We start from the raw sequence: 12,498 nt of genomic DNA, 5'->3' as shown, positions 1-12,498 counted from the left end.
CAGTTTTAGGTAAATCACCTTTTAGAGACTAATTTAAATTCTTATGTAATGCACTTTTAAAATAAGTTTCCGTTTGAAATAACTGACCAATATTGCATGTCAACAGTGCCTCAGAAATACAATATGCCAGAGGTTCTGCAGCATATCATTTGAGAAATCAATATCATTCACCTCTCCCTCATTGGCAGTCTATGCTCTGGAAAGATAAATGAGCCGAGCATCTATTGTGTTGTGTGTCAGCTGGCTGATCCAGCCTTCATGAGCTACAGCTTCTCGTGGTGGTGGAGTGTGCGTGTGCGTGCATGTGTGTGTGTGTGTGTGTGTGTGTGTGTGTGTGTGTATGTGCGTGTTTCAGGGGACTGATTGTAATGCAAACTGGATAAGCCTCAAGGGAACATTTAGATTACTTCCTGTTATATCGGATGTTTTGGTGTTTGGTGCCTTTTAAACATTCATCTTGTAATTTCAGCTTCCTACACGTCCATGACATCCTCTATCTCTTTTTCTTGTGTTTCTTTATCTCTCTCTCTCACACTCTTTGCCTCTACCTCCCTCACCTTAACACTATCATATCTTCATTGCCCTTTGCGTGACAGCCTATTGATTTACCGTAGTTAAATGTTAGGCATCCATGTGAGGCATCTTATACAAGCATTCCACAGGCAACCTTGCCTGTGATCATCTTCATTGCCCTTCATCTTTACCTTTCTCTCTCTCTCTCTCTCTCTCTCTCTCTCTCTCTCTCTCTCTCTCTCTCTCTCTCTCTGTAAATTCAAAAGAGATTTATTAGCATGACCATGATGACACAGCAGAGTATTACTAAAGCCTAGTCATTTGTCATAAGATGGGGTATAGACAAAAATGGATATGGGGAAATCTTTCTCTCTCTCTCTCCGCCCCCCCTCTCTCTCTTTGTGTCTGTGTGTCTCACCCATGTCTGATCTCCACTGCTGTGTCTTTGAAAGCTTACTAATGGCTTCATCTCAATGCTGTACCGTGTCCGAGCTGTGTCGTGATGTCTAAAGAAAGTTGCCATCTCTATAGAAAATAAACACTTTCTTTCCCACCAGCACTACTGCCTACACGAACACATTTACAAACACACACACTTACACAGATCTCCCTCCCTGACAGTGACTAATGGCTTCTACATACCTGACGCACCCGACCGGTAGCGCGACAATGTGACGTCAAAATGACGTAGATCTCTCTGGCGCGCCAGGGTTTTGGCCGTGTAGCGCGAGGTAGCGCACCACTCATTTTTTTTCAGACGAGCGCGACAAGGCGGAAACAGGAAGATGGACTAGTTCGAGGGCAAGCAAGTTGCAGTGTTTTGTTACAGTCGTGAATTTTTAATAGTTTGCTGGATAAGTTAACAAAGTTACCAGTGAGAGTTGCAACACATGGAATTAAGAGGAAAGAATAGAAACGATTTATTTTCAAACAAAGGATATCTATTAAGGCCTGAACAAAATCTCTTTCCACTTCAGGAAATTACACAAACTCAGCCAGCTGCTAGGTAGCTAGCCAGCAAACTAAACTGTTTAAATTATTAAAATTTCCCTCGGGATGACTAAAGTACCTATCTATATATCCATCTATCTATCTATCTACCTGTGCACACACCTTGGAAACTACATGATAATGATGATGGTAGTTGTGAATAGTAGCAACCAAAGTCTGAAGTACCATCACAGAGGCTAGCTACTGGTGTTTCTTACTGCAGCTTCTTCTGCTGTGTAAGTAGTTAATGTTAGTCTTTTCACAACACCTCTGTTCAGGAGAATATTGCAACTAGTGTTGCGACCACCACGCGCGAGTATAAATGGTTACGGCGCTTCTGTGACATCACATTGTCGCGCTACTGGTCGGGTGCGTCGAGTATGTGGGACGTTTAAGCCTCCACACCTAGCGTAGGTGTGAGGAGCCAGTCTTTTGTCTAACTTGCGTAATTACGGTTGCGTGAAGATGAATCCCTGTGGAAGAGCCCGGTACTCCGCAGAGAGCCCCCACAGTAGATGGATTGGAAGGGCAATTATTGTTCCGGGGCCGGGCCATTAAAACATCAAACCACAGCGCTGTTTAAATGGATCTCTGAAGGTCATGTTATTGAAAAAACAAAGCACATTCTGAAATGTATTTTATGATTGATTATGTTCTTTGGAGGCCAGGCGATAGGAGTGAAAGCTTGAACAGAATGTTTCCCTCCGTGAACTCAAACCTACATATTTTTGCTTCAGACTATTGCCATCTGAGCTGTGAAACCCTGATTTCAGACTGGACCTGGTAAGCCTTATAATCTGCCACACACACACACACACACAAACAGAGAGAGAGAGAGAGCGAGAGGTTTTATCTCTCATGCCCTTCAATGTCTACTGGCAAACGTTCCCAATCGCCACTTCTGCAGGATGTGAAGTCTGGAAGTGTTTCCCCAAAGAGTCTCCCCTGGCACCCCACAGAGAGGGCATGCTGGGACTCCAGAACGTCTGTGTGCGACTGCAGGAAGAGCATGGTGAATAACCCCACACCCTTTTCGGCGTGCCCCCCACTGCCAGTGGACTCTCATGGAAACCTCAGTCCCCCGACTGGTTCGGGTCGACCTTATCTGCAGGCTTGCACCTGGCTGTCTCTGAGCTTGCACAGCACTGGATGGTGAGAAGGAAAAAAAGTCTAGATCAGCCGGCGATGCTCCGGAGTTATGAGGAGGCCATGACACAGGTCTGCGGTCAGTCAGAGAGCCAGGAAGCTTTGCTGTCAGTGTGTGTTTTTCACTCCTCTGCCTGCCCGGGAGTGCGCTGCAGGGCTTATGAGAAGAGTATGGGGAGCCCAGCAGTGGGTCAAAGGTCAGCTGTTAAACATTCCATTTAGTTGCCGATGCTCCCACGGCTAACATTTAAGGGCACAGCCAACAGGGTGTCAAAACACTCTGAGCCTCCTAATGTGGGAGATGGCAAGCGAACACAAAGCGTCAGCAGAAGCGGTGAATGGCTTTAAGTGCAGTAAAGTATGATTGCAGTGTGGGATTGGCCTCAGGTCTTGACATCATCAGTACTGAGTAGCAATGGCACAGAAAGCAGATTAGTGTTGGCTAACTGTCCCATATAAGTTTCCATCTACATAGGATTGCAGAGGTGGTCCGGAGGAGGAACACATCGGACTGCTGCAATCTCATCCTTACATTAATCACATCAGATCTAACGCATCAGCTTTCCTCTGGCAGTGGTTCATCATTTAGCAGCCGGTTTTAGACTGTTCAGTTTATACTGATGTGGCATGCCATGTACTGATAGGTACAATTACAAACATGACCTTTTCTTTTGATGGATGGAAGAAGACAGAAAAATACTGTTTAGTTTACAATGTGTGTTGAAGTGTTCAGTTTCTCTTCTTTCTTGCTCTCAGCTTTAACATTGCCACCATCAGCTTTCAAGTCAGTCTACCAACAAATAATTACTCACAAAGGACAATTATTAGTACCACTGTGGTTAATATTGATTCCCCTTTGTGTTTTGTAAGTGAGTAATTTATTTTCCTCCTTTGAAGGGGCTCATCCGGTGATGAACAGTAATGTGTTTGTGTCTGTGTGTTAAATGAGACCACTGGCATACACGTCCATTTAGATGCTGTTGTGATGATCTGTATGTGCCATCAACATGGTGAGAATAGTAAGTGGTCCTGCTCCAGGGTACACACACACACACTGTATACACTAGAGGCCTTCATCAGAATAGGATGTTTTTGTCTTTCTCTATTATGTTTGGAGGACACAATTGGATCATAAACATGGCTGGTTGCCATGGTGATGACAATCTAAAATGCTTGCTGGTTCTTTGCCTTGGGAAGCTCAGGGGCACATACTGTACTACCGTCGGTCGGCTGGCATTGTGTGCCAACCAGGTGCCAGGGTAGACACCGAGAGGAGAGAAGAGTGCCAGAGGTGTGTTTACTTGACCCTGCAGACACAAGACTGCGTTTATCTTTCTGTTTATGCCTTTATCACTCAAGGCGGACTCTTCTTCCATCCGGCCTCGTTAACAGTCTCCGCTGACACCCTGTCCATCTCCAGTGCTGGTTTATTTTGTATGCCCCTGACCAATATAGTTTCCATGAACAGAAAAAAACTAGTCTTTGTGGAGAGGGAAAAACTATAGTTGTGTGTCTTATGTTGTGGTGCATTAGAGGTATTGATTTTCATTGTGTCTTTTATTTACTGCGTCAAAAGGCGTTGCGCAGTGTCTTTCCCAGCAGATTAGATATTGAGCCTCTCATGTCTCGTGTGTCAGGTGGAAAAATCGGTCAACGTTGGCAGCCGAGGAAGCCTCTGAACAGCAAGCCTGTGAGTTCCTGTAGTCACCCCAGGTCATCACCACAGCATTGTCCTCTGCTCACAACTCGAACACGATGTTGAACCGTGAGACAGTGGTGCACCTGGTCTATTTTACAAACTAGTAAAGGTGTGCTCATCCATCACAAAAATCTCTGCTAAATATCACCTTTACCTTTGAAGTTAAACTGTAGCTTCTCCATGTATAGCTGCCAGGTGTCTTGCCAGTTCCCTCAACATCACATGCATTTATGTCTAGTCAACACTTATGCTCCTAAAACATGCAGCATTATTATGCAGCATGTTGACCTTTTGATCTTCATCAGGCAAACATCATCAGGTCATCTGGTCTGTTTGCTGTTTATGATATTTTCTGATTTTATTTTTCGGCTACTTAAAGCATAGCTTTTGAATTATAGCTTAATAACTTTTTAATTTTTATCAGTAGTACCAGTCTGCTTTTTCAGGTCCAACCCTTTTGGAATGCCTTCCAGATAACGACTTTCCTGTTTAACCGACTTTAACTGTTAATTCAGTGTCACAACATGGTGTTCAGTTCCTCCTATGAAGCACCTGGCATTTGATCTGTTCCAGATACAACAAGCATATTTTACTGCATTTGTAAAGAGACTAGAGTCATGGTTACATGCAATTGCAAAAGCAGTCATAGATTGACAGGTAGCACATCATTTCACACTTGAATTTCCCCTGGGGATCAATAAAGTATCTATCTATCTATCTATCTATCTATCTATCTATCTATCTATCTATCTATCTATCTATCTATCTATAACACAACATGGACACCAAAATCCTGCTCATTCATAGCAAAGAGAGATACCTCAACACTGAACAAATAGTAATATCAACCAAGATATGAAGTGTGTCCCAGAACATTGGCAACAATTCCCTTGAACCTTGCTGTGCTCTAAATATGAATCTGTTCACAGATGGTTCCAGAAATATGAATCTCTGAAAGACACAGATGACATACTACTTTCCACAGTGCACAATATCAAAGTCCTTGACGTCACTCACACCTTATTCATTCTGCGCCTGGGGTCACTGCATGTGCTGCCTGACAACCAATCAGTCTTTCGGCATCCCATGAGGCATTGCAGGGGCTGTGCCCACACACACTCATCGGAGCTACGCTTCAGGGCTCCCCCCCTTGCCGCTAATTGAGCGACAGACGCTGATCTGGAGATTGGAGCGACGGCACAGTGTCCTCTGGGCCCTCTGAGGACCTAACTAAGGTTACAGTGTCACCAGATTAAGAGAACGCCCTCCACATGAGAAAGAGAGAGAGAGAGTGAACGAGAGAGAGAACAAAGGAGAGAGTGAGAGAGAGAGAGTAAGTGAGAGAGGGAGAGGAGTGCAGTCTCTTAATTGTAGAGATTGAGGACAGATATGGTAAGTCCTATTCCCACACTTCTCTACCATACTATTCCTGTGGCTCCAACAGATTAAAGGTAATTAAAAGGTATTGATTAAGAGGTAGGATAAAGTTGGTCTTATTTAATTATGTGCTCAGATTTTTTTACGTGTTGGTTGATCAATAAAGAAAGCTTCATTGGCTATGGCCCTTTCTAGTAGATGAGAGAAAAGACTGCTGAGAGTGCTACTATAGGAGTCTAATGCAGATATTCACTTCAAACAGGTGCTCTTTTGTAGCAGGTGTAACTTAAGTAAAAAAAAAAGAAAAACACAAAGGCACTCTGTTTAAGTGTGTGTTTTGTCAGGCATTATATGCTCTTAATCATTCATTTTTAGCTCATGAATAGCAAAAGGACTAATTATGACCGCCGCGCAGCGAAGCGGCGGTCATATAGGTTTAGTCAGATTTTTTTTTTTTTTTTCCGCATGTCCAAATTTCCGTCAAGGATTCCCGGGACATTGAAAGACCGGGGTAGACGAAACTTGGTGGGCATGTAACCCCATATGGATAGCATGGAACCATCGTTTTTCGTTTTGATCTGTAGCCCCCCCGCTGGACTGCACCCCCCGAAAGGAGGGTAGGGCAGACACAGTTTTCTGTGAATATCTCGAGAACCGTAAGGTTTAGGAGGACCAATTTTTTTTTGTATGTTGATCTCAAGGGGTCATGTTAACCCATTCCATGTGCACACATGTGCATAAACAGATACACACGCACACACATACATTCACAGTAATCATACGTATGACACATACTCACACAGTAGACATATGTACGCATGCATGCACATGCACAAACACACATACGCAGGCAAACACACAAGCACGCACACACACACACACACACACACACACCCACACACATAAACATAAACGTGTGCACGCACACATGCACACAATTCAAGAATTTCTCAGAATTATGAACAGGCAAGATGGAGGTGGGGTTGTGAAATCTATGAACTAATCATGTTTTGGTACTTGTTGTCTAGCAGATACCAGTGAGAATTGAGTGTGGATAATGCAATTTAGTGAGACAGTTAGAATCATATAGGCCTTTCAGCGTGATTTATTTTTGTGGAAAAAATGTGCTGGACTGGGCGGCGGTCATATTTTGTACCACTCTGCGGTACATCTAGTTGCTAAAGCACTTGTGCCTTACAGATCAGTGCAACCATACCGTGATCCACTTGTTAAAGTACACTCTGCAATATGAACATGGTATTAAACCACTGGGGAGACACAGATGGGGAACACAAAACACAAAGTAAATGCTAATTGCAACAAAAATAAGACAATTACCCACGTTTCAGCTCCAAGCGCTCCATATTACCAGGTGGATGTGAAAGAAAAGGATGTATTTAAAACGAACACGCAGGTGCCCATGAATACAGTGTATCTTTGCGTTGTATAGCACGCTGTGAAGGAGAGTGGTATTAGCATATGATGTGTAGGTGATAATTGGAATCTAAACAGAGTATGTGCCTTGGTGGATTAATAAAACGGGAGTCTTCTCACCCCACTCCCTCAGCAAGTAAGGATTATACAGGATCACATTCAGTGGGTGTTAGCAGGCGCGGCGAAGGAGGGAAAAAAAGGCTCGAGTGCGACGCGCTCATCTCACATTATCTTGACAGGATGCTGTTAGCAGATGGTAATGTGTAATAACAGCAAGCGCCCTCCAAGTAACAGAAAACTCGCCGACGCCAACTGGCCACGGATGTGGGTGAGGACTCAGCCACTTTTGTTATTAACTCAACTTTCATTTCTGACTCAAAGCACTCTTTAAAGACTTAATCCTTTGGAGCTTCCTGGTTTTGTGGTATTAAATATTAACCCCCAAGCCATTTTTACACTGCAGTGCCCCTTGCATTAAATGGGGATTGTTTGACCTTCTTCAGAGGGGACATCGTGTGGTCTATCTATCCTAATTTGTCCTCATCATCATTTTGTCTGAACCATTTTGTGCATGCAGTGGGAGTTGCCCCCCTAAGTTCTTCCTCCACAAGTGTGTGTGTTTTTTCTGTCTTGCCGTAAGGACTGCTATGGATACGACTGTTGAGCTGTGTATCCGCGCCAATGACAAAACCTTTCGCTTTTACATATTTTATTCAATAAATGGCCCACTGGAGCATTACTGAATTGTATTGATTGTGATTTGCAAGTGAGATGAATTTGAAGTACACTGTTTATTCTCCTGTCACAGAAATTGACAAGAGAGGAAGGTATGAAAAATGCTCTCTGTATAGATGTCAGGTCTTGGAGTATGAACCTGTTGTTATGCCTGTAACGACTGCATTAAGTGATGGGAATATTTCAGGATGGTTCAAACCAGGTCAGAATCTACTGTAAATCCTCATGTCATAGACCTACATAACCATGGTCATGGTGACATTTCTAGCTGTGTGGGTAACATTGATATACATCACACACATGATACACACAGACACAGTCTTACAAATGCAAATATTTGGACATGCACAGAAAATGTAACCACAATTTGGTCAGCGACAGGTACAATCAGACAGCACAGTAGTCCTGGGTGCCGATCATAAGCCTCGATATTCCACACATTTTGGCCCCAAATACAGAGGAAGGTACCAGTTTGGCAGAAAGCACCAAAGCCATTCATGTGCACAGAGTATATTGGCCGATAGATAACCTCCAGAGCATCATAATGAAGCATAGTGGTCCGTGTGTTCTTTTTCTCAGGTAATGGTAAAAATAGAGAAATCACTTACTACTTCTGTTTTGACAGTGCCATGACCCTGTAGCTATAGAAACGTCTGATGATGCTAACATGTGCCGGCCTCATGTCTGTAGGTAGATAGCAACCATAGTCCTTAATTATCCCACACTGCTCTGACAAGCCATGTGACCATGACAAGCTGCCTGTGGTGACTGACCTGTCATCAGTTTTAGCCACAGTCCCATCGGTAACCCAGAGCACAGTTGCCCAAAAATACATGGGATGTTGGAAAAGTAATTAAAATACTGTTCAGTGGTGACACTGTTGGCATGTACTTGAGATTTCAAGGGGATTCAGATATTGAAACCCATCTGTCTGACAATGTCTTTGACTGTAGGTGTGTGTGTCTGTGTGTGATCCCAGTTGAAGGAACTGAGCTACGACGAGCTGCAGCTGCGTCTGAAGGCCCTGGACCCCATGATGGAGCGTGAGATCGAGGAGCTGAGGCGGCGCTACAACGTCAAACGCCAGCCCATCCTGGACGCCATAGAGGCCAAAAAGCGGCGGCAGCAGAACTTCTGACACATGAACGGGTCCTTGTGTGCAAGTGGACCAACTGCAGGCCTCCTGCCTCTGAGCCCATGCTTTTCTGCCTCCTCTCTACAGCCCAGCCTGCCAACCCAAAGCATGACAGCTCAATGGAGACTCGGACTACTCTGGATATAGGGTCTTATTCTAACAGAGAGGTGTATTCCCAGAGAGATCTCTCCACCTCCTCACGTTTTTGGCTGCTGTGCAGTGAGACTCAAAACAGTGAACTCACACCCTAAGAGGGAATTTAATTTTGGAGTTGAGCACGCCCGTCCCTACTTTACACTACTTTACTACTTTAGTCTACTGTACTTTAAACTCAAAACAGTCCAACAGACTAACGCCACAGAACTAAGAGACAACAACCCAAGACTTTTATAAATTGTAACTCATAGTGCTGAGTGCCGACATTCAACCATTTCCACTACAACTAAAGTGTTATTTTGTGAATTTCTAATGTTTTCTAATGTCATTTTGATGTCCATTTTGATGTGTTTATACCAAAGATGGTCTTTTCATGCTACTCTTTGCATCTTGAATAGGCATGCCCATTCAGTGAGACTATTTTTGACCACAAGGGACCACATGAAGTGCTATATGGAGAGGAATGTTACACCAAAATATTTCAGTTTGTTTTATTTCATTTATTTATATTTCAAGTCATGATATTATAAGTATCTTTACAATAACTAAAATATTCCATGTTTTATTTAATTATGAATAAAATGAAAACATTAGCACATTTAAAACTGTTTATTTGCTTAATTTGTTTTCATTAGTATTCACACAGAGGGCAACATTTTCACAAATTAAATGGTGAGTAATCATGGCTTAATACTTGAGTACACAGAGCCCTCGGTTGGAAGGGGGCATTTAGTGGGCCTTGTGCTAATGTCACCATTCCCTCAAGGCAGCAGCCTACCTTTCCAAGGATTTGGAAGCAAACAGACAAGAAGAGAAGATATTAATTGGTCTCTTAAGGATTAAGAGATTAAATCATATCTGCGTTGAAGCGAGCAAGCACTCATCTAAATGCTTGGTGTTTTCAGGGTTTCACTAGAGAATTTAGTTAACGTAATTTTAAACGTGTGCATTGTAGTGTGATGGCACCAAAATTGTGACTAATATGATGCCATGCCTAAGTATCTCATTACCAATACCGAAATGATATCACACCATGGAAGAAATAGAAAAGGCCCAAATGACTGAACATGGAGCTTTTTTACCTGATGCAAAGAAGGCTTTAATCAAAGTCTGATTAAAACACCTTCCTTAAAGTACAGATACAAATAAATTGGTATTGTAACATTTTTAATTTCAGGGTATTGCAATACTTTTCTAGTATTGGTGGACTGCTTAGTGCATCACTAGTGCATTCGTTTTATATGGTTGCTCTACTTTTTTTGTACTTTTAGATGAATTATGGGTATTTGGAATCTTAGAATTGTGGTTTTAAGAACACCATTAGTGCACTGGTTGCATAGACGCGGACCCCCATTGATGAAATATGAAGTGGCCTATGATGATTTCAAAACTTTAAAAAGTTAACAAATTGACGAAATGCCTCCAGATACAGTTGACTCTATTGCAGATAGCAGACAGTCATTAATCCAATGTTGAAAATGTCTCATTTCAGACCACAAAACCTTTTGATGACTCAAACACAACTTTGGAGCTCAGCCAGCTTACATAATTAAGCTCTACAAATGATTCTGTAGACACTCTGACAGATAACCGACTTTGTTGTGAGAAACAAATGTGGTTATACTGAGTGCCAGTCACATATTTGCTAAGCTGTGAACATGGTAGACAATTAACCCGGGACACTTTTCTAGCGAACAGTCCCACAGTCTGATTTGTCACAACTCTGGAAATGATCTAGAGCAGAATTTGGATTCAGAGTTTACTACAATCCAGGTAACATTCCCTAAGCATTAGGCAATGTGAAGAATATAAGCTATGATCTCATCATGAGAACAGATATTTATCTAAGGGCTCATAGATAATTTCAAAACTGGCACGGTCATTCTCTGACTCTAGCTGGGAGAGCTGTAGGCCTACTGTTAATACAACTGGATGTACCGCAGAGCGGTACAAAATATGACCGCCGCCCAGTCCAGCACATTTTTTCCACAAAAATAAATCACGCTGAAAGGCCTATATGATTCTAACTGTCTCACTAAATTGCATTATCCACACTCAATTCTCACTGGTATCTGCTAGACAACAAGTACCAAAACATGATTAGTTCATAGATTTCACATGTAAAATTCATTTTATACAACCCCACCCCCATCTTGCCTGTTCATAATTCTGAGAAATTCTTGAATTGTGTGCATGTGTGCGTGTACATGTTTATGTTTATGTGTGTGCGTGCTTGTTTGTGTGTGTGCGGGCTTGTGTGTTTGCCTGCGTATGTGTGTTTGTGCATGTGCATGCATGCGTACATATGTCTACTGTGTGAGTATGTGTCATACGTATGATAACTGTGAATGTTTGTGTGTGCGTGTGTATCTGTTTATGCACATGTGTGCACATGGAATGGGTTAACATGACCCCTGGAGGCAAACATACGGAAAAAATTGGTCATCCTAGGCCCTACGGTTCTCAAGATATTCACAGAAAACTGTGTCTGCCCTACCCTCCTTTCGGTGGGTCCAGTACAGCGGGGGGGCTACAGATCAAAACAAAAATTGATGGTTCCATGCTATCCATGTGGGGTTACATGCCCACCAAGTTTCGTGTACCCCGGTCTTTCAGTGTCCCGGGAATCCTTGTTGGTTACAATAAAGGGGTTGGTTATTCTGCCAAAACCAGATCATTTGTTCAGAAAAAACAGTAGCCAGGATGTAGTATGTATGTTGCAATTACTAAAGTAGTCAGCACAGGGATAATCTCTTATACTCACCTTCTCTACAACATCCAAAGAAAAGCAATAGCCTATAATTAGATAATAGAATGACTTGTGAATGTTACAAGCATAACAGTCCAACAGTCCAGACTTCAAGATTCTTTAAAAATTAACATTGTTATTTTGAATCATGGCTAAAAAAGAATAGGCAAACATAATCACAAATACATTTGCAAACATTTCCTTTGCTGCCAGTAAAGTTAATTGCCCGGTTAGACCTTCTCAATTGTAATTGATAGTGAGTCTGGAAAATGTTCATTGACTTACGACTTCCAGCATGGCCTTAGCAGTGAAATTAAACTTAAACTGGTGCATTTAACTCTTACCAAATCGTTTCAGAGGTGTAGCAATCTCGTAAAAGAAAGTTTTAAATGCAGAAAGAAATATACGTCCGGCTGTATTTGCGTGTTTTAGGGACATTGAAAATGGGCTTCAATGTCCTCTCGGCCAGACGGACCTGCAGAGCAAATCCCAAATTTGTGAGTTTCGTAGCCTATGGGTATTTCCAGGCTATGGAGTTAACATAACACTACAAAACAGAGTATG

General features: G+C 42.5%; 1 protein-coding gene across 1 annotated transcript in view; it reads left to right on the top strand.

Annotated features, from left to right (window-relative positions):
• The window catches only part of LOC121720760 (serine/threonine-protein kinase 3-like), a 90,562-nt gene extending 80,837 nt beyond the window's left edge, over nucleotides 1-9,725 (top strand). Inside the window, exon 11 of the mRNA XM_042107160.1 lies at nucleotides 8,874-9,725. Coding sequence (XP_041963094.1) covers nucleotides 8,874-9,032 — 159 coding nt within the window. The 3' untranslated portion in view covers nucleotides 9,033-9,725. The remainder of the gene's footprint in view (nucleotides 1-8,873) is intronic.
• The last annotated feature ends 2,773 nt before the right edge of the window (nucleotides 9,726-12,498 follow it).

The sequence above is a fragment of the Alosa sapidissima genome, chromosome 10, assembly GCF_018492685.1.
Source record: "Alosa sapidissima isolate fAloSap1 chromosome 10, fAloSap1.pri, whole genome shotgun sequence".
Classification (NCBI taxonomy): Eukaryota; Metazoa; Chordata; class Actinopteri; order Clupeiformes; family Clupeidae; genus Alosa; species Alosa sapidissima.
The sequence above is the reverse complement of the archived record's forward strand: the minus strand, read 5'-3'. Positions and strand labels throughout refer to the sequence as shown.